At 36.7% G+C, this 21,733-nt stretch overlaps 1 protein-coding gene across 3 annotated transcripts in view; it reads right to left on the bottom strand.

Annotated features, from left to right (window-relative positions):
* LOC132193556 (discoidin domain-containing receptor 2-like) overlaps nucleotides 1-21,733 on the bottom strand; it is a 124,598-nt gene that overhangs the window by 7,542 nt on the left and 95,323 nt on the right. For all 3 annotated transcript variants that reach the window (XM_059614301.1, XM_059614300.1, XM_059614302.1), the window contains exons 5-10: nucleotides 14,371-14,602; nucleotides 9,944-10,091; nucleotides 9,260-9,436; nucleotides 8,872-9,005; nucleotides 3,452-3,659; nucleotides 483-593 (exon numbers count right to left, since the gene is read on the bottom strand). In XM_059614301.1, coding sequence (XP_059470284.1) covers nucleotides 483-593; nucleotides 3,452-3,659; nucleotides 8,872-9,005; nucleotides 9,260-9,436; nucleotides 9,944-10,091; nucleotides 14,371-14,602 — 1,010 coding nt within the window. The remainder of the gene's footprint in view (nucleotides 1-482; nucleotides 594-3,451; nucleotides 3,660-8,871; nucleotides 9,006-9,259; nucleotides 9,437-9,943; nucleotides 10,092-14,370; nucleotides 14,603-21,733) is intronic.

Genomic DNA, 21,733 nt, shown 5'->3' with positions numbered 1-21,733 from the left:
AAAGAATGTAATTTTTTTTTAAATGTAATAATCCAGTCATTAAAATACAAATTATAAAGAGAAAATTAATGAATTTTTGTAGAATTAATACAGAGGTGAAAAAGTTACACAAATGCAGGTATCAATTGAGAGAATGATGTGACATAATATTGGATAAGTTATATAAAATAAAAATATTGTTAAACTAAAATTAAAAAATTGTAACCAGTACTATTTTTGCGCAAAAATAATTATACAGTACAAATTATCTAAAATAATAAGAAATAAAATAAAATATTGAATAATTTATTAATGGATAAAATAAACGTTTACTTTGCATTAAATTGATTTAAAAAATACCTTGTAAAATTTTGTAACTTATAAAATTTTAATTTTATTTAAATTGAATAAATAAAACTAAACTAGCAAGATATATTTTCCTTGTAGTATGCAAACAACGTTCTTGTGCGAGTGATAGTAATAATTTTAGTGCAGAAACTAACCTGGGACTTCAACGTCCTGGGGAAGGGACGACTTCTCGACGTAGACGTCACTCTGTTCCGGTGCGTCCGTGGCCGGTTTGGTCTCGACAGTGAAGTTTCCGTGCGCGATGTCTGCAAAGAGAGATGGAAATTCTCCAGTTACACACTTTTCCTCCAATCGATATTCACTTTTGTGTCGCCGGGTTGGAGAGTAAAAGGCGAAGAACAAACTCCGGAGCACAAAAGTTCCGCCTGCGTTTGATATTGCTTATTCAAGATTGTTTGCCCTTGACGAGAGCTTTTGCAAAAGAATAAAGGTCCATTCACCGTCCGAAAAAGAAACTACAATCTACGGTGGACAAATATTTGCAGAGTCCGAAGAGGACTTTATTGAAAAAGGACAAGGGAGGTTTGATGAAAATTTGATAAGGTGCTTTTGGGATCAGGACTATTTTAATTATGCATAGACTAGTGAAAAAATAGTAAATTCCTTTTTAATAAAGTTGACTTTAAGCTCAAAATGCTATTGAAAAAGTCTAAGGTACTGTCATGGAAAATATCACAAAAATATGTTTGGGAAAGAAATAAAATTAAATTTAAGATCAATATAATTATTTTTTAAGATATTATCATAACACTGATTTTTGGAGAAAAGTCATATGAATGGAACTGAGATTGATTTTCTATTAAAAAACATCCCTTAACTGAATTTTCCTTCAAACTGGCATTGCTTTCAAATTCAAGCTTTGCAAAATATACGCGTAAATAAAAAATAAAACTGAAGCCTAAAAATTAGTAGATATTAAATTAAAAATCCTGAATAAATCTAAAACCGTTCCTGGAAACAGAATGGAGCAATTTTCAATGATCCATTGTTCGAATGAACTTTGGAAGGATTTAAAACAAAATTAAACTTTTTCCACCATGTTTTCGCTTGTAAAAATAAATGAAAAGTTTGATTAATGTTTGAGATGGGGTGCAATTTTTTTTCGGTGGCACTTGGCGGTTCAAAGGTTCCGCCGAGGCATAAATTATCCACTATGACAGCATCAAACAATTTGCTGTGAAAGGATTCCATGTCGGCGCTATTTTGGTTTTAATAAAGTCGTCGCCGGCGGGGAATGGCGGCGTAAGTGAGCAGCGAGTACGACTAGCAGCTCACTTGCACTTTCGCCAAAGCTGAAAACGCCGCTTTTGTACACACGCACGAGAGTTTAAGCCTTTGGCGATTTCATATCTCGTGGCCGATATTGAAAAATTCTTCGCCTCGTTAGCCAAGTCGGCGGCGGCGGCTTTTGTGTTTTCCAGGAGCGAATTCTCGTGTTTAACCGAAAAGGTGGTGCGCTTTTGATGAGCTACTTGGCCCCGGGGCGATATTTGCATGCCATTATTTCAGGTATGCCTTTATGCGCAGATTAATTAAATTCTTACAAGCATTGTAATTTTTTTTTACTGCGAGCATACACGCGCCTTTGTTCCGGGCCATATTTCACATTCCTTGGTGCAAGGATTACGGCCGCTGTCATATTTCATAATGTAAAAAAAGAAAGAGAGAAAAGAGACGCACACACAGGTAGGAAAAATTAAATGTGCTGGAAAATTGCTCCGAATGTAAACGGAAATTCCCGTCTCTGAAAATATGCTCCCAATTTTGAAGGAATTGGGCCAAGTTGCTCGGAAGGAAATGAAAATCTGGGAAGGGAAAATTTGTCTCATTTTATATTTATTGCAATAAAACCGTGTTTGTTACCAAATTTACTGTGAAAAAAACAGCAATGTTGGGCAAAATTTACTCTCTTTTCGCTCCACTTAACTCACAGTGAAAAACAATTGCTGTCACTTTGGCATTAGATTGGAAGGAATAAAATTCTCGTAAACTTGCAGAGTTCAATTAACTTCGAGAAGTAAAATAAACCTGCTGCCTGTGCTAAACTCGCCCGAACTGCCGTTTTTTTATACTCCGCATTTATCTAAAATTCAATTTCCCGCATGCGGCTGTGGCGTATTTTTTTTCCATCGCCCGTGTTTAACGTAAAAAGTCGGGTGTTTTTTAAAAATAGGACGTATAGTGCGGAAACACTTCCTAGAGAGACGCCTGAAATAAAAATTTTAGTGGCCGCCGCGAGCATCAGGCCACGTTGCTTTTGAACTGTGCTCTTGTGTGTATGTATTCGAGTCGTGCATGATTTATGCGACTGTGCGCCGCGTGCCTTTGGGTTTTGTGTCACCAAAACTCGCCCGGAATGACTAAAATATGAAGAGAGAGCGAGAGCCGCGCACAAAGGGTGGCTGCGCCGCCGCCGCCGCTTTCAAGTGGCTTGTTTTTTTTAAACATGCATTTGACCCTTCCCTCTCATTCCGGCACGCGGTGACACACGAGGTCGAAATAATATTTTGCGATATGCACGCGCTGTTTGTTTGTTTTGCGTTTGCACGAATATGGGCGTGTGTGCGAAATGACTGCAGGATTTTTATTTATACACGTCATACACTGCCGGGGTAAAATATGGTTCTGGAAAATTCTTGATAAGGAAATTCACTTAGTTTTTTTTTTTTTTAACAACAAGGCAAGTATCTCAAACACCAATCTTTTAATTAAAAAAGTTTTGCTTCCATTGAATGGGGAATTGATTTTGAGAAACACAGCAACAAAAAATGTCTCTCTTGTGAAATGGCGATGAAAATGAATGAAAAATTTAAATCGTATATAGACAATTTTTAACTTTTTATAATAATAAAAAAATTTTGGGTAAAAAAATCATTTTTGAGGATTTTAATTTATGAAATAAGTTTTTAAATAGAACTTTGTTAGAACAAAATTGTGTTTGTTTTAGGTTTTTAATAAGCCGCTTTTAAATTCAGCTCAAATTAAACATAAAATCTTGCAATTTAAAGAAATATTACTTAAAGAAAAAATATCACCAGACTTGAAATAATTTGAAATATTGTGCGTCCCATCCTATAATTAATCAAAAAAGTTTTCCACTCACCAGAATCGAAGGAAACTTCGCTGATCATGATCCACTTGGCGGCGAAATGCAGCTGAAGTTTGACAAAGCGGCCCACGCGGTGATGGAGTTTGATCGAAATGTTCCTTGAAGTCTCAAAAATTCTGTCCTCGATGTACGTGTAGGTGATCGGCTCCCCGGGGAAATGTTGGCCGCCAACGCTGAAGAACACCTTGGCCTCGGCGAAAACCTGCAAAGCGAAATTTTCATAAAACTTTTTGTGAAAAAAAGAACGTCTCCTTGTTGACTTTCCCTCCTTCCTTTCATCTTTTATAACTTTGTTGTGAATTTAATCAAAGTGAAATAAAAGAGAGGCAAATGAAATATGATTTGTGCCGACGAATATATAAAAATTACTTTTAATTGAAAATTTTTGTAATAAAGCGAGTCAAAGCGGGGCGAAGCCTTGTATATTTTCCCCGCTTTTCATGCCAAGCGTCGATTGCTCGCGTAATTTTAATACCGAAAGTGCCTTGATTTTTAATAACGTTGGCGGTTGATTGGCAAAAAAGGGAGTTCTCGAGTGAGAGGGAGAAAACTCTGAATTAATTTCCACAGGCGTGCTTGTGCGGCTAAATTACGCTCGCCCGATTCCGACCGTATAATAATTCAAGCTCACGCGGGATTTGGTGATTAATGTTGCCGGTTGGATGTATATGTTTTAATTAAATATGCGCAGGCACGCGATTTGAGAAGGAAAAAAATGTCTCATTTTTGGTGCGGGGGACCCTGCGGCGAAATTGCCATTTAATTTATTTTGAGGTCAGTCACGAATGTGTGCAATCAACAGCGGGGGCAGTTTTCGTTTGAAAACTTAGTGAAAATAATACATAATTGAAATATAATAAAAAAAATTGTATAAAATCACAATGATACCCAAGAGTCAGAAAATCCCTCTTTGGTCTGAAGAAAATTCAGTATTGATTGACATTTATGAAACTATTGAGCTGTACTGTAATAAAATATTATTGCAAAAAAGTTTAATTTTATGTAAATTTTATGCTGTCCATGTACTCAATTATGTTTAAAAAAAACTTAAAAATATTTTAATAATATTTTAAAATATATAACAATATTTAATAATATAAAAATAACTTTATTTGCAATTAATAAAATTGTCATAATAATACATTATAAAAGTAATGGTAAATTTAAATGATTAAACTCAAGTAGAATATTTTATAAATTGTTAGGTTCTGCAGAACAAATTAATCTGCTTCCAAAAAGTCATGGAGCTCAAATCGATCGTTATCTCTCTCCCATTTCTCTCCACTTCAAAATTTGAAAGCTGACGTAAAACATCAACTTTGTCGGTTTCAAAAGATTAATAACGTGTGTGTGTGTTGCCGATTCTCTCTCTCGCGTGCCGTCTCGAGAGTTATGCGCGTAATTCGCCCATTCCGAGGTGGAGTCTCGCGCGCCCACCCACCCAAAAGCGATTATTGCCAACGAAAAAGGGGTGGCTTCTCACATCTCCTTGCAGCCGCACGTCATTCAAAATTTCTCATTTATCGCTACACAAATATTTCATCAGAGCGGCGGCGGCTCCTCGTCTGTGTAATAATATTCCATGCACGTCATTAATCAGCAGCAGCAGCACACGCAGAATCCAAAAGGAAAATATAATAAGCAAGGCGCGCACAAGCTGTTGCGAATTATTACTAAAGCGGAGAGAGCAAGTTTGTTTGCTAATTAATTAACGTCGTAAATCAGAGTTTCATTAAATCCAGCCGAAATTTGAGAGAATACAAGTTTCGACTTGGATGGCGCAATCTGGAGCTCGGATCGAAAGTCTGAAGTGTTTTATATTTAAATGCATGTGTGTGTGTTCCTTTTATTTGTTTAATCAAAAATTCCCATCAGCGCCGACTATGAGAGGGTAAAAATTTTATGGCTCTCTCCGATGGATGAGGAAAGCGGCTATGAAATTTAAAGTTTTATTTTATCCTCTGAAAGCAATCATCATTTATGGGTGCGTTACACATGAGAAAAATTGAGTGCGCGAGCAGCTTGTACTGCTTCGTTTTGTTCGCTTTCGAGCGAGAGCTTTTCAGCGATTCATTGTCTCGTAATATTATTTCAAAGCTCGCGAAGCCCAAAAAGAACCTTTGGGATAGGGAAATTAATTTGAGCTCGTGGTTTAATTATTGAAATGGAGAACAGAGCTTTTCCTTGTTTAACCAATGTTTAATTTGATAAAAAAAAAAAAACGGTTTCAAATAATCTGCTACTGTCTGAATATTTGAATCAAAAATTAGTTACTCTTGATTGTACATTTCTCCATATATTTCTATTTCAATCATCACTCCTTGAAGAAATAATAAAACATTTCCTTGTTAAAACTGGGCTATTAAATTTATTTAGTGGCTATAAGCAAACTTTCATACATTTAAGCAGCCTAATATCATGTCATGATATAAATTTAAAAAAAGGAATACATGGCGAATAAATATAAATAAAATTTAATTTATTTCAAAGTTTTTGTATCATGAAGTTGGAATGAGACAATTACTGGGGCTGTTCTTTTTTCATCGATTTAAAAAAGACAAAATTCAATGAGGATTCTTATATTTTTGATAAGATGAACACGTTGAGTGGGATTTTATTAAATAAAATTCACTGGCTTAAGTTAATAAATTGTAAAATACCACGAGGATTATATAAAAACACAAAATTAATTTTCTCAAGACCGAATTAATTGTAATTCCTCAAATACCATTTCCGCCACCGTTTTATGGACTCTGGTGCCATCAAAGCACGAGAAGAAGTATCAAATTTTTAACGACATTTATATAAAAATTTTCTCATCAGTGTGGCGTGCGAGGCGGAGAGTAATAACTTCTGAGAGACAGAAGCCGCAGCGCATACCGGTCTGAAATGTGCATTATTTGCCTAACCACCTTTTGCCTAGAATATAACGCATAAAATGCGGCTTTACAACTCAATAAACTAGAGTTTTATCTCTAGGAAGTGGAGGAAGAGTTTTATGTCGCTGTGCGAGAGCATTAGACTTGGAAACGAGACGATCTGCAGCCACGCCTAGCATATTGATAAAGAAAGCAGCTTCTATCTCCGTATATTAAAATAGACGGAGGACAAACTGTCAGCTGCAAGAAACGTTTTGGTTCAAAAATTTCTTATTTCCTGCTCTCGTTGAAATGCAACACATATTTTTTAAGTTAATCAGACATGCATGGATTTTCCGCCATCCAATCTCCGGCTGGCGACGGGACTCGTTTTTCTTTCGAAAACAAACAGAGCGCGGAAAAGCGAGGAGATCATCGAGAAGCTATTTTTTATACAAGTAGTGGAAACGTCAACGGCAGACATTACCCCGGTAATATCATTGTGATATATGATTACACAACGGAGAGAGCAAGTGTCGTTTTTGCAGTCTCTTCTCCCTCTTATTTCTTATTTCGGTCGTTGCGATTCTGGAAAGAGTCTGTCTCATCCGGAAGTATAAGAAAGAAACTTTCCACCCCCGCGCCATTATTTTAAAGCTCTTTCAGCCGATGTTGATTTTGCCTGGTCCCGGAGCAGTGAAATAATAATAATATTCATCTCCCTCCTATAAAGAAATGCACATATTCGGATTGCGGGGTTGGATATATAAATGCGGGTTTATTTAACGTCATAAAGGAAACGTGTCAGCTTAGAGGTTATGAAAAACATGCTAATACTGTACGTGCACCCCCCGTCACAGAGACAAGCGGGGAGAAAGAAGGTTTTAAGAAATCCATTAGAAGCAGTAGCGGTGCGAAGCCCATATTAAAAAATGCGAGAATGATTTAATGTTCTCCCAGCGGGGTTAAGCAGCTTGTTTCTCAGCCAGACTGTCGCTTTGCGGAGAAATATTGCCCTTTAAAACGCGCCTTGAATTAAGAAAGTTTCTTAAAATCGATGTTGTTGAAAAAAGTTGGCACTCAAAGTGGTGTGATCAGGCTTTTCTAAAAGTTAGCCAAGAAAACTTTCAAAATATAGAATTTTATTTTCGTTATATGCATCATTCTACAGAGAATTTTATGCATCAAAAATTAAAAATTTTCCATTTTAAATCGATCGAAAATTCAATCCAGCAAAAGATGTTTGTGAATTGTTATTATTTGAATGAAATTTTGCAATTAAGGTTTAAATTTATTTTGGAATTTTCAATAGAAAAAAGATCTTCATAGATTTTTTGACGACAATTAAGAATTTTTGTATTATTTGGAATGTTTTAAATATTTATTTAGTCTTTTATTTGTATTTTTTTTTCAATAAGTTTTTCAACAATTTAATTTGAAAGGTTACAATATCTTTGCACAGTACCAGTAAAAAACAGTTTCTTCTTCTGTCACTTTCTATATTATTTTCTGACCAAAAAGTGGTGCTCAAAATGCAATCTGCACAACATATCAGTCAAGGAGTTGCATAAAACTTTATTTTAACATATATATTTTTTTTATCACTCTGAATTTTATATTCCATGGGTGGTCGAGCATTTTAGAAACCGTCGTATTTAGCGAATTAAAATATATAACTTGCCACATGAAGTGTCCCCTCTACTTTTTTCCCTCGTAAGTTTTATTCGCTCATTCCCTCTTAAAATCTCCATAAGCTCGGAAAGAACCTTCTGCCGACCACCACAAGCGGACAAGATAAAAAAAAAAAATGCATAGCAGCGCACAACAGCGCGCGAGAGAGCACCCTTGATTTATAACCACTAATTTCCATGGAGTGTGGCCGAGTGGAAATGCTTGTTCAGAAATGCGAGTGGTCGGCCGGTCGAGCTCTCCAGCTCGGCTCTTGACGGCGAATGGAAAAGATGGGGCCATGTACTTGCGTCCAGAGTACATGCAATCTGCGCTTGTTTCGTGTACATACTTATGATATGCAAGTAGCTCTCTCTGAAAAGGAAAAGCTGCGCCGGCCCCCGGAGCTGCGTCAAAGTTTATCCGGACACGCTCATCTCTCTCCGAGCAACTCGAGCGCTCTTAATTTTATACTTTCCTACCCTAAGGTCATCAACCCAAGGAAAAAGTTTGTTTTTCCAAAACCGAGGGCCAATTAATGTCTGATAATTAGCTGAAATTTTTATCAATAAAGGAACTTGTTTTTCTTTTTCGCTTTTGGCACTCAGACATTGGTATGAGAGCCCTTTTTACAGACGGGGAATGTAACGCAAATTTACTCAGAGCAACTCGACCCCTTCGTGTTTTATCTTTCCAAAAGTATAAAAAAAAATCCATGCGCCGTTTGCTTTCTTTCTTCTCCCTTTTCAATCTCTCCTGCCTGCCCCATTCAGACTTCTTTTGAGGGCACACAAAATAATTGGCCTTATACTTTCTTTCCCCTCTCTCTTTGCTACTCGTTTTGAATAGCTTTTTTTTTTAAATATTTTACAAAAGTTCAAGACTCACCTGGACGTCCTTGGTGAACTGGTTGTTGCAGTAAATGTGCACCGCGTTGAACTCGCGCACTTTGTCGAACTCGAATTTGACTTCGACCGCCTTGCCGTTTCGCGTGTCGTTGCGCCAGCCGACCCACCCTTGTCCTGAAAGAAAAACCGAGTCGTTATTTTATTCACCGGCCAATTATTTCACGTCGTCGAGCACTCTCGAGAAAACAAGACGGAATAATTTCACAATTACTTGAATGCTCGAGTGGCTCATTATTGATCGGCGCCAATTTAAAGGGCGATATATTTAATGACAAAAACTGACGCAGACATAAAATCTGAGGGCCTGCGGAAATTCCGAATTCAATGGCGCGCGAAAAACTTTCCACGGAGGCGCCACCGAAAGTTACCTCTTTCATCGTAGTAGCCGAGTTTGAAATTCTCGGGTCCAACTTTGCCATCAGAAAGCATCCCGAGGCCTCGTTTGAGCAAGTCGCCGTCCCACACGCCGTCGTAGGTGGAGTCGAAGAATTCCCAACCGTTTCCTCTTTTGTCCCCTTGCGGCATGGAGTAGCTCACAATTCCATCTGGAAGAGAATTTCAGAGTTTAAGTATTTTAAATTAGTTAGAAACAAGTTTATTTTGACAAAAAGGTTAAATAGGAAAGGTAATTGTTCAAATTTTTCTTCTCTGTAAATGATTGTTAAAAAATTAGCCTTTCAGTTTATTGAACTGAAGGGTTTGTTAACACTTAAAAATATGTTGTATTTTATAAATTTATTTGTTTACAATAAATAATGATATTTTTTTTACCATTGACAAATTTAATATATTTTTTGTTTGTTTTATTTTTATTATTCAATTTATAAAATAATTTGTTTAGTATTTTTAAATTAATTTTAATAAATTAAACTGTTTCTCTCCCTGAAAATATTAATAGTTTTCAAAACTATGATAAATTATTATAAATATTTAATTCTATCACCCCCATATGATTATCTTGATCAATGAAAATTTATTAGTTTCGCACTAATATCTGCTATGTTTCAACGAAATTCATTTTAATAATACGTTTTATAAAATATGAAACCTACCATTCCAGTAGCAGCCATAAATTTCCACCCTCATGCAGACGGTTCTGCGGTGGTAGCTGTAGGGCAAAAATCGAATCTTGCTCGCCCAAATCGGCGGGTCCAGCTCATTCTTGGCCTCGAGGTAGGTGTTCTTATTTCCGGTAATCACCTAAAACAGAAAGCAAGGCCCAAATTGAATTAGATGATTGCTTGGATTGGTGCGGTGGTATGTAAGGGCCGCCATCAAATCCAGCGGCCTCTCTTTTGTTCGCCGCATCAGCCGCCGGCCGGCTTAAAGTCAATTATTAACACCCCCTCGAAAGTAGCCAGCCGAAGCTAACTAGTGTCTTTGGGTCACGCAACCAACCGACCCAGCACGCGAAACACCTCTGGGAAAGAGAAATTTGTTCTTGAGAGAGAGGATTACCGTCGTGCAGGGTGAAATGGGGTTGGAAACAGGATTTGGATCAGATTGAATAATTTATTGCAGACGTTTATGGCACCAGATCGAATTGAATTGGCTCTAGATTGGTTGATATGAATAATAAATTTCTGTGAATATCGGAAAGAATATAAAAAGGTTTGGTTGTAAATTATACATTTTATGGTATTAAAAAAATAATAAAAAAAATAAGATAACAAAATGAGGAAAAACCGACAGGTTCTGGATAAAATAATATTTTGAATCACAAATAGATGGATTATAAGATGTCTTCCATATATGAGGAGAATTTAGGTTTAAAATTTGGTTCAAAATGTCTCAAAAAAGCTATTTCACAAATAATTCATCACACATCAAAAATGAATTAAATCTAAATAATCTTCAAGAAATTAATAACCACTGTCTCAGATAGTCTAAAAAGGGTTGTATCTTGTATCACATATTTGAATCAAAATGACACAATTTGAAGAGAGATGCATTTCCAGAAATTAATTTTGAAACAATATAAATTCAAAGAAACTTTAATTTTTTGAAAAAAAATCAACTGTATCAAAAACAACCTGAAACAACCATATATTTTCAAAAAATAAGCTTTTGAATTTAAATCTAACTCTTCCTTTAATATTTTATTTTTTCCTTTCATATCAATAGTTAAAAATATTAAAATTACAAGATTTTAATGGAAAATGTGTGCATATCTGAGATGGCACCATTTGCTGTCAGAGAAATACCAATTTTCGCCAACTGACTGAGATCCAACTTAATTCCCACCATGCTTTACGGCGCTCGGCAACCCCTCGCGTGGACTTGGTAATGGCCGTGCGGCTACACATTTCTTTCAATCTTCATCACATCATTTCCTGCAGCACCATGGCTGCCACCGCGTACAATTTTTTCGTTCGGGGTGTGCTGCAGTAACGAGACCCCACCTGGGCGAAGCTCTTCGCTTTTTATTATCGGACGTGACATAAAATATTGGCAATTCGAGAGACGCACACGCTCTCTTTTTCGTGTTTGGACAAAACTTTTATCGGATAAAATAGCAGGTGCGATAAATATTCCCTAAATTCGGATACATTGAATTAATTAGAGCAGAAAATTATTCACAGATTTTACGATTTTCTCAGGAGAAATTACTCAGCTGGTTATCGATTTTTTGATAAATACTCTCCAGACACGAAAATCCGGTGGGGCGAGAAATCATCAATTTTTTTCTCCGCATTTGGCCGCAGGGGTGGAATGCTTCTTTTTACGAAAAAAGAAACTAGAAAAGCAGGAGGAACCCTTCTTGCTGTCCGGCTGCGGGAATAGATGAAAAACCAGCTGGCAAACACGCGGAAAGTTGGCGAGCATTTTCCAATTTCCCGCGTGCCTGCACACAAAATGCAGTCGGCAATCGAGATGGCCATTAGATATCACGTTGTCAGCGGCACACAACGCCGCCGGGGGTGGTGTCCATCATCGCCTGAATATCGCCCAGCCCATTTAACTCGCAGGCCATTTCGTCCCAACTTCAAACAGAAACAATCGCTCGCGTGTGTTGTGATGGAGTTATTAAGCTCTCGCACTTTAATATTTCTGATGGAAATCCACCGAGCTTTCTTTTTTTCTCTTTGGGTGCGTGCCGAGGCGATAAAACGAACAGCAACCCCGCGTGCGATAAATCAAAGCGGCTTTTATATTTTTTGATGGTTTTGCCGTTCGAAGCGTAGAAAAGAAAAGAGAACTTTGCTCCGATAAATTGCGTGTGCGGGGAAAAATTAATTGCTCACGTCACAGGCTTATCAAAGAATTTTTCCAGAATTCCACACACGAAATATTTCTATTCATATAAATAAATGCAATGGAATTTTCAACTTGCTGCGAAATGAGAAACGAAACGTTAAAATATGAAGGCACCAATTAATCTCCGGCGCGATGACGCTTGAGTTGGAATTGCGTGTAATTACACTCGAAAGGGTTTAATATAAGAGCGGAAATTTTTCACTGTCGTGGTCATTAAAATTCTACGAACGCCTTCCAAAGTGCCCGTTTAATTGCCTGTTTATCCCCGAGAAGAGGGCTAAAAAAATTTGACTAATTCACAGAGAAATCCTAACATTGTGTCGACGCGAGACGATTCTCGATTTGAATGGAGCGCGTCCGAGAGTGTCGCTCAGGAATTTTAACAACTTGGATTTCTTTGTCGCTGACAGCTTTTAAGAAATGATCCTAAGACGAACGAATGTGAAAAGAAGAAAGAGAAGAAAGAAAGGCCCGAAAAAGAGTGGAAAACAAAGACGATCGTAAAAAAAAGGGTAGCAGCAGCTTTGGATTGTTTTGGAATCGACAGACGCGCACAGAATTGAGTTATTTTGTTTAGAAATTTTAAACGAATCATATTGTGAACAGAGAAGATCAAAGAAGTTGTGCTGTGATATTGAAGTTTAATAAAAAAAAAACTTCTTTATTCCAAATAAGATAAGTAATTTTAAATTTATTGGTAAAACTTCTTCTCTGGTGTTCATTCTAACTAAGGCTTTTTTTGCGATATGAAATTGAAACATTCGTAAATTCAAAATAACAACAACGATTTTCTTTAACTTTTCACCAAAAATGAAAAGAGCGATGACCTGCAAGTACTTTTTGGCATTATTTCTATTTTTTTTTTTTATTATTATTATGATGAGCAGTATTTTTTACATAATTTCTGTATATATTTTAAATTTTATTTTTTTAACATAAAATTATAAATTCAAATTTTCAATATTTAATAATTATAAATTTTGGTTGTAATTTCGGTGAAAAAATCAAGCAAATAACTGTTATTTTAATGATATTATTTTTTTCAAATTGTTACTGTTTCTTTAAAACGAAGAACTATCATAAAATTTACCAGGTAGAATGGATTTTGAGATAATGGATGCTATATTAGAACGTTTGCACAAAATTATACACTGATTTTATTGGAAAAATGCGATTTTTTTTTTCAGCCGTGAAATAATAATGCATACTTTATATTAATCTATATTTGCGAGTTATTTTCGGCTGGAGAAAATGAATCCATCACTTCGAGGTATGTTATTGATCAAAATGACGGGGCAGAAAAACAAAATTTTCTTCCCACCCCGTGTGTGGGCGCCAGTGAGTTTTTCTCTCTCACTCTCTCCAATCAAAGCAAGTTTTGATACGTTTTGTTCGTTACGCAAACAGACAAAACCATCGCGAGTGCAAAGTTTGCCGGTGGCAACAACACAAAAGAATGAATGACAAATTACTCCATTTACTCTTAAGTGCATCAAATATTGATGATGGAGTGAGCGGCGCGGCAGGGCCTTCTGTGTGAGCTTTGATGCAATTCCACGAATAATGGCGCGCCGCTTTAATGGGTGCCACCACCGTAAAGAATAAAATATCGCCCGACAGTTTGTGTTTGCGAGAGCAGAGCGTCGCGTTTTCGCATAGGTAGGGGACCGTCATGGAAATGAGGGCGCTTGGGAATAAATAGCGTACGTACTTCTTCGCAGCAGGGGCGGCATCATGCGCCGCAGAGAATAAAAAACTTTGAAAGAAAGCAAAAAGACGGGAGAAAAATTACTCGCAAAAATCACAGGTCATTTAACTTTGAGAAGTTCCCTCTGGAGTTGATTTCAGTAGTTTTTGCACCAAAAAGGTTAAATTACGTAATTTAATCAGAAAAATTACTGCAGGAAATTGCCTCAATCAAATTCAGAATATTAATTTGGTAATTTTTAAATTTTAGCTTTAAATATTTTATAATAATTTTCATCTTTCACTGTTTCATGTTTCATTTTGCAGCTAAATAAATTTTATTTTCATTTCATCCAATTTTAAATCCAAATTTTCGCGGTCCGCCCCTGATCTTGTGAAGGTAAGCCAGGTGACGTCACGAGAGCTTTTGTTACCGCGGCTATCGATCCGCGAGAGTCGTTTCCATTCGTCCGAGGAAACAGACGGCTGCGGATAAGAAAAGCTCGCCGGGTCTATAATATTCTTAATGCTTTACCTCTTCTCCTTTGAAGTTGCGGTAGCGCACCCACTTGCCGAGTCGCGGGCGCCAGTACTCGAGGACGTAGGCTTCGGCGAACTCCTGACCCTGTCCGTTGCCGAAGCGACCCTGGGTCTCGGAGGCGGTGATCACGTGCACCTCGTGCAGGTTGATCTCGAGCCACTCGCGCGGCGATTTGGTGATTTGCTGCTTCGGGCACCACGCGCCGCCGTGACTCTCCGTGCGAACCCTGCAAACAGAACAAACATCAAGATTAGTCAAGAAATTATTGATACATTTCGTTTAAACTGTAAATAATTTTTATTAATTGTGTGCGGAAAATAATTTTCTTGAACAAAAGAAGAAGAAAATTAAATAGTATGTTCATTTGTGGTGTGTTTTTAAATTGCTTTATCTTCTTAAATTAAGAGTGAAACTGAAAACGCGGCTTTTTAATTTTTGAACTATTTTTAAGAATCTTTCATGGACTGAATATATATTTTTAATAGGTCTTATAAAAGTCTATGAAAGATTTTGATAATATTTGGAACTGCTAAAGGATAAATTTTTTTTAAACAAACTTCGAGGAAAACCTTTTTTCAATATTTTTACTTTCTCACAACTCTATAGATAATATGAAATTATAGTTACAGGATTTTGGATTTTAGTCGTTAAAATTTAGTTTCTATTAGATAATTGTAGAGAATCTTTGCGGAACAATGAATAATTTTGAAACAGATGCAGTAGAACACTGAAAAATAATTAAAAATTGACTAAAGAAAACATACTTTTGAAGTTTCCATTTACAGAAATTCTAATTAAAGCCCTTTTCTTAGCATTTACTTGATCCAAATAACCCTTTCATTTGCGATTGCTTTGCGTCTTCAATCGAAACTGCACATAAGACGTTGATTCAAGTGGCTTGCACGGTTGAGAAATTTAATATAAGTCTATTAAGTAGCAATTACACGTTGTCAACTGCGGCGTCTCGAGAGTATATATAATTTCATGTTGCTACAGCAAGAAGCTGCAAGACCTATTATGTGGCAGCAGGCGGCGCCGTTTAATTTATTGAAGTATTTTAATTGCGTCGAGGGGGTAATGAATGAGCGAGAGAGCAAGAGAAGCATAACAAACTTGCCCTGCTCTCGCTCTCTCCACCCGGCAAAGCGAAACTACATAAACCTCTTCGCCGAAATCAATAATACGCGTTTCACGCACACGTCTCTGTGCTGCCGGGTGCTGTAATTACTCAGGTATTCACAACACAATTACCAACCTGACGATCAGATGCAGCGAACACGCCGCCTCCGATAACTAATAGTTTGCAAATTGAATTCTGAAGTCTCGCATTAATAAGGCGCACCCGCGCTTCTGGGCTTTTGAGACAAATTTGTCAGAACGCAATTATAGCAACACCATTGGGTGTGATTTCCCATTTGATGTTGAAACGTGCACAAGCAAAATGTCAATCAATGTTTGCTTAAACTTCGAGCTTGTCGTTTGCACACCTCTCGCATATATTTATTCAAAATTTAAATATTTGATTGCGGTGTCGCTGTTTGTATTAGCGACGCGAATTTCAATTTACTAAAAAGTTGGAATAAATTTATATTTCTTACGGTTAAATATTATGTTGAAAAAAAAACATGAAATTTATATAAACTTGGTGAAAAGTGTCGATCATTTTCCACAAACAGTGGGGATGACTTTTTAAGCCTAATATTTTAATCAAAAATCTTCCTGGAAATTTCGTTTTAAAGCAAAATTGGCAATTTATAGTGTTTTTTTTTCGTTTTTTTTTTTTGCAAATTATACCAAAGTTAAATGAAATTATAATAGCATATTCACGAAAGTGGTTTTCAGTCTTATTCAATATGAGACATTTTCATTTTATGAAAACCTGGTAAGTAAAAATATGACAAAATCCATCATCATTCATCACTTTACAATTTAATTTACGTTTTGAATGAATTATTCAAAAAGCTCTCAAGCAAGTAGTTGTTGGAAGCCATTAAAAATTCAATTAAAACTAGAGAAATTTATTAAACCGACTGACACTTGTACGAGTGCACTTTTGCATAGCAAAGAACTTTGCTAGTCAAAGCTCTCGACGTTTCATTTCGCTCGCATGCTCTTTTCTGCACTGCAATGTTGACTTTGGCCATTGGCAGGCAACGGGCGAGTGCAATTAGCTCACATTGCAGACACAGCTGAATGCAAAGTGCTGATAATTAAATGGCTGCAAAGAAGAAGCGAGAGAGAGACGGACCGCTTCAAGGCCCCTTGTTGTCCCGAGTGTTGCCCACAATGGTTTTCGCCATTACACTCTCAAGAGCTGTACATCTCCGCCGCAACACTCACTTCATTTCAGAAAAGGCGCCCCCGCTTTTATTCAGTTACCCTGGAAACACCTCTCGTCAAAATCGCATTTCATTTCCACGGAGTGAAACCCCAACTGTGGTTTTTTCGCCAACTCTCTTTTGAAACGCTTCATTTAATTTAATACCCGGCTCTTTTGCGTCCCGCATGAACGGCGAAAAGCACGATTTTATCCGTTTTGCGGTTCATTAAAAAGCCAAAAGCACAGATTTCGCGCTCTTTGTTCACTATGATGACAACCAACGGCCATCGCATGCGGGCGCTGTTCTGCTGCTCGAAATTAATCCGACCGCATTTATTTGCCATCAAAGGAACGGCAAACATTAAACATTATGCATTAGCACAAATTTGTAGCGTGTTTCGAAATAATGTTTGGTTGGCATATAATTTCATAGTTTCAGAGTTTATGTTTCTTAATTAAATTCACAATTTCCTGTAAGTTTAATATTTTGACAAAGTTAGGGATCCTTGTAAGAGCTCAGATAATTTCTTTAAAGATTCATTATTCCAAAATATGTGGACCAAAATTTATATAAAAGAAACAAAAAGGTTGGAGCGTGTTTATAATGTCTTATTGTTCATTTAAAATTAAAAAAAATATTGGAGTGGGAAATTTAATTATTAAAAACACATATAAATCATTAAAAATTATTATTTCAAATTTTATAAAATAATCTGAAGTATAAATTTAAACAAATTATTGTTTGCTGTTATTTAATTACTTAAAAACTTCACGTCCTTGAAATCTCTCCAGTGCATTTTTTCTATGCGTGATGCTAATTGTAAATAGCCCCCTCGTCAAAAGTGCCCTGTGGCGCTCTCTCTCTCTCTGTAACTATGATATAAAAATATATACATTACTGAAAGCGGCTCTTTGTGCGCCCGAGCAACTTTTTAATTAATCACCAGCCGGCGCACCAATAAATGTGTTGAATGCGTTTTATCTGGCTGGAGCGCGAGCAAGTTTGGAACTCGCCGGGTTCTCGCCACCAGGGCATTCGCGGCCATAAACTTTTATTGCTTTATTATGCGCGCACATCGATTGTTGATATCAATTTCCGCCTTATCAACGCGAGACTGGCCCTTGGCAGCACGTGGAACCGGAAAATTAGAGCGCCCTTTTCATATGCGTTCGCGCCTCGGGCTATTAAATAATGAAATATAAACCGGGGCTCATCAAAAAAGTGACCTCTCTCCGAGCAAAAAGTAAATCTACATCCGACGCAGAGACGCCGGCGTCTTTTCCCCGCCGGTTTGGAAAAAAATATATATATTCTTCTTTTCAACTCGAAGCTTTTCCACTGGTTGGGCAGTGATAATGATGGAGGAAAAACGAGCACCTTTTCCCCTCGGCTTTCTCGCATTTATTTTCCATCTGTCATGCCAAAAAGAGACGAGACTGTCGGCTGACTGCATTAGCTTGGGCATCAAGCGAAAATCAAAGATTTGCTCCGTGAAAAAGCAGACACGACGCTGCCGCTTTTCGAACGAGTGATTTTCCTGCACATGCAGAATAAGTGTGCTCGAGGAGAAGCGAGAGAGAGTTCCGCGGCAATGATTCTGTCTATCAAAAACATAGCGCTCCACTGAGCTCAAATTTATTCGCTGCTGCTTTGCCGTCAGTCTCAGTAACACTTGTTTTGCTTTCACGGCGTATTAGCCCGCGCGTTTGTTATGCAAATTCTCTGCACGGATTTTGAAACACAAATGAAATTTTGACAGGTATAACGTTACCATATTATTTACATAGTAACCAGAACAATTTAATTTGAAGGAAATTTATTCCCAATTTCCAAATCTGAGATTTTCAGTTTAGTGTAATTTTCCAGGATGAAAAAATAAAATTTCGATATGCCCTTTTCCTTTTTTTCTCAATTATTCTATAATGCTGAAATATGATAATATTAATAATAAATTAATGTCATTTAATCATAAATATAGTGAAAAAGAAAAAAAGAATCAAATTGCCAACGCTGAGGTCAAGCACTATTTCATAATCTCTATCAAACTCAATTTTTGCAACTCATCTTCAGTTCATAAAAAATTTAAGGAATTTTGCAAATTAAAACAGGTACTTTTAGTTGTTTTCCTTACGTTTTGAACCTATTAATTAAATTTAATTGTGATTTATTTGTGAAATTTTCTAATGTATTTTATTCTGTACGGACTAATTTTCAACACTTTTTACATGTTTCACGTATAACAAGGTGAATATCGCATCTGGAACTGATATTGCATTTGCTACTCTCGTACAAGACAATTTTTCTTCTCTCAGCTGTCTCGCTGAAATTCAATATCTCCGCACCTATACGCGATGCAAATTTCCCGAATGCGTAATAAAGTGAATTCTTCTCATAATGCATCGGCTGACATCAATAAGGGGCCGGAATACATTTCAATAATAACAAAGAGAAAAGCGAGTCTTTTGAAGCAACTCGCTGATGGAAACATTCCTTTTTTTATTCCTTTTGCGTTGTGTTGTGTGGATATTTGCATGTGTATTGTCTCGTCGAATTTCTCCTCCATCCATCATCATCGTCGAGCCAGCAGTGCCAGCAGCTAGCCCACTCTTTTTTCTCTTTATTTCTCTCCGCCGCCGATATTGGAAGACGCCAATCGTCTCTCTCCAGCCAGCAGGTACCCCTCGCGTGCAAGTATGTATTTTGCATAACGAGCCGCCGAAAGAGAGAAAGAAAGATTCTCTCTGATATACATTTTCACTGCTGCTTTTTGTTCCTCCTACGCACGCGGCACTTGTTGAAAGAGAGGAGAAAATTGGAAAAGTCTAAAAAGCACCGGAGGCGGCTTGCGGATCTGCTTTTTCCATTTTCCGTGCATAGTCTCAGAAATTTCTATGCATTTTCAGGAAGTATAATAAAATATTAGATATGAGATGTTTAGAAATAAAGTTTTCCCTGCTGATAAAATTTAAAAAAATCGAAATAAAATTGATTTTAATTAAACATTAAAAAGCTAATAGCATTTATCTTAAAGAAATCAAATGCAACTTTTTTGATAGGGTATGAAAATTGTCATACACCACGCTTTTCCGTTCTGAATGCATCTGAATTAGACGATATTTTGCAGTAAATTTTTATTTCTTCCTTCAATATTTTTTTCTCATTATATTATCCTCTCAGTTTACATATAAACAGGACCAGTTATTTAACAAAAATTTTGATCATCAAACAATTAGACACAACATCGTTTGAAACTATTATAAATACAATAATAAGAATGTTTAAATTTTAAATAAATTATCTACAAAGATTAATATGCAATCAAATACTGAAGGCATTAATAATAAAAAAATTATAATCAAATTAAGTAAATATAAAATTATACATTAATTATGTATATTTTTAAAACAATGAAATATGCTATTTTTATAAAAATAAATGATAATTTTAATTAAAGACAGTTTACAGAATGTGGAAATGTTTTAACTTCAAAACCGTGCTCTTAAAAAGCAAATTAACATCAGTGGCTTCTTGTTGTTCAAGTGCGAAATTGAAAACGCCAGTCATGCGCCGGGCCGCTCGTCTATAGTCTATAGCTGGGTGCAAATTTTCCGCCAGCACGGTTTCTGCTCTATCACACACATTCTCACCCAGCCGTCCGTCCGCCTTCGCATAATGTATGAAGCTCGAAACGAGCAGTAAAAAAGCCAGTCGTGGCTTATCTTCAAATTCGATCCACCGGCGGGTGCGCATAGACTGTGCCGCCGAACGCGAATAACTTTTTAGAGTGCATTTCAGCGAAAATGGACCGGCTTATCGGTGGTGCCGCCGCTGCCACCCCATTCTCGCTAAACAAAATGCAGAGTACGTGCTGACGGTCTAACTAACCGCGAGCACCAACAAAGACTTCCCTTATCTAGTCCTATTGCAGGGTAAATATTTTCAAAATAGGGTGAGCTCGGCCCGGAAATTAAATTTTCACTTTTCACAGGAGGGGAACGCGAATTAAGGAAATGTTTAAACTGATAATGGTGATTGATGCGCAAACATTTGGGGAAATATTCAACATTTCATGTGAAAAGTGTCCATTTTTGAAAAGAGGCATTTGTGCTTCTTTTGTAAGTAAAGGGACCAGAAAGAGAGGAAAATGCACTTTAAAAAAGCGTGTGCTAATATCGAGCCGCTCTCGAATGCTTGCACGTTTCCGTCATCACTCAATCCGCAGGGTGAGCGCGCCGGTGAAATCTTAAAAATGATGATGGATCTCCAGCGGAATAATGATAATGGTCGCTCAACGAGCAGCACTTAAATTCCCGCTGATGCACTCCCTACAGTCGAACCTGACCCTTTTCTTTGTGCACTCGAGTGTGATTCTACCTTTTTGTGCTCGAGAGTGCCGATCAAATGAGAGTTCAGAGGAATTTTCTGGAAATGCACTTCAACTGTGGAGAGTAAAATCAGGATGATCAAGAGCCATATTGATAATAAAGAAAATCTTAAAAAACGCGTCTCTGATAGGAGAAAATCACACAACGGAACACTAAAGAAAAATAACAATATAATATATATGAGACATGCAAATGTAAGTTAATATTTTCAAAAACTTCGAAGTAAATTAAATTTTGTGCATGGTTTTGATAATAGGATATTCAATTATTTTTATTATTACCCAAAGGCAGATTTCATGGACAAACGTTATAGGTATTTTGTTTTGATAATGAAGGTTTTTGTCTCCTTATTGGTATTCAAGGAGGCTCTAGCAATGTTCTCATAGGAGTAATGATAAGATTTGGTTATTTTTATGTCCGTGAATCCCAAATTTTATTATCTAATAGTTATGTTAAACAGTATTTCAAATGCAAATTGTTAACTTTTGAGCCTTAAATTTTGGGATGATTTTATTTTAAATATGGGAAAAGGGAAACAAAAAAATTTTCATAAGACACAAAGTTAAATTTCTAAAAAAAAATCCAATCTTGATAATAATCCCTTCGGCCCCATATTTTCTTTCCTAGAATCATCTTCTAGTGCGGCCACGC

This window comes from Neocloeon triangulifer, unplaced genomic scaffold, assembly GCF_031216515.1.
Source record: "Neocloeon triangulifer isolate White Clay Creek 2 clone unplaced genomic scaffold, ASM3121651v1 ptg000004l, whole genome shotgun sequence".
Classification (NCBI taxonomy): domain Eukaryota; kingdom Metazoa; phylum Arthropoda; class Insecta; order Ephemeroptera; family Baetidae; genus Neocloeon; species Neocloeon triangulifer.
Note: the sequence above shows the minus strand (reverse complement) of the source record. Positions and strands in the feature narration are given on the sequence as shown.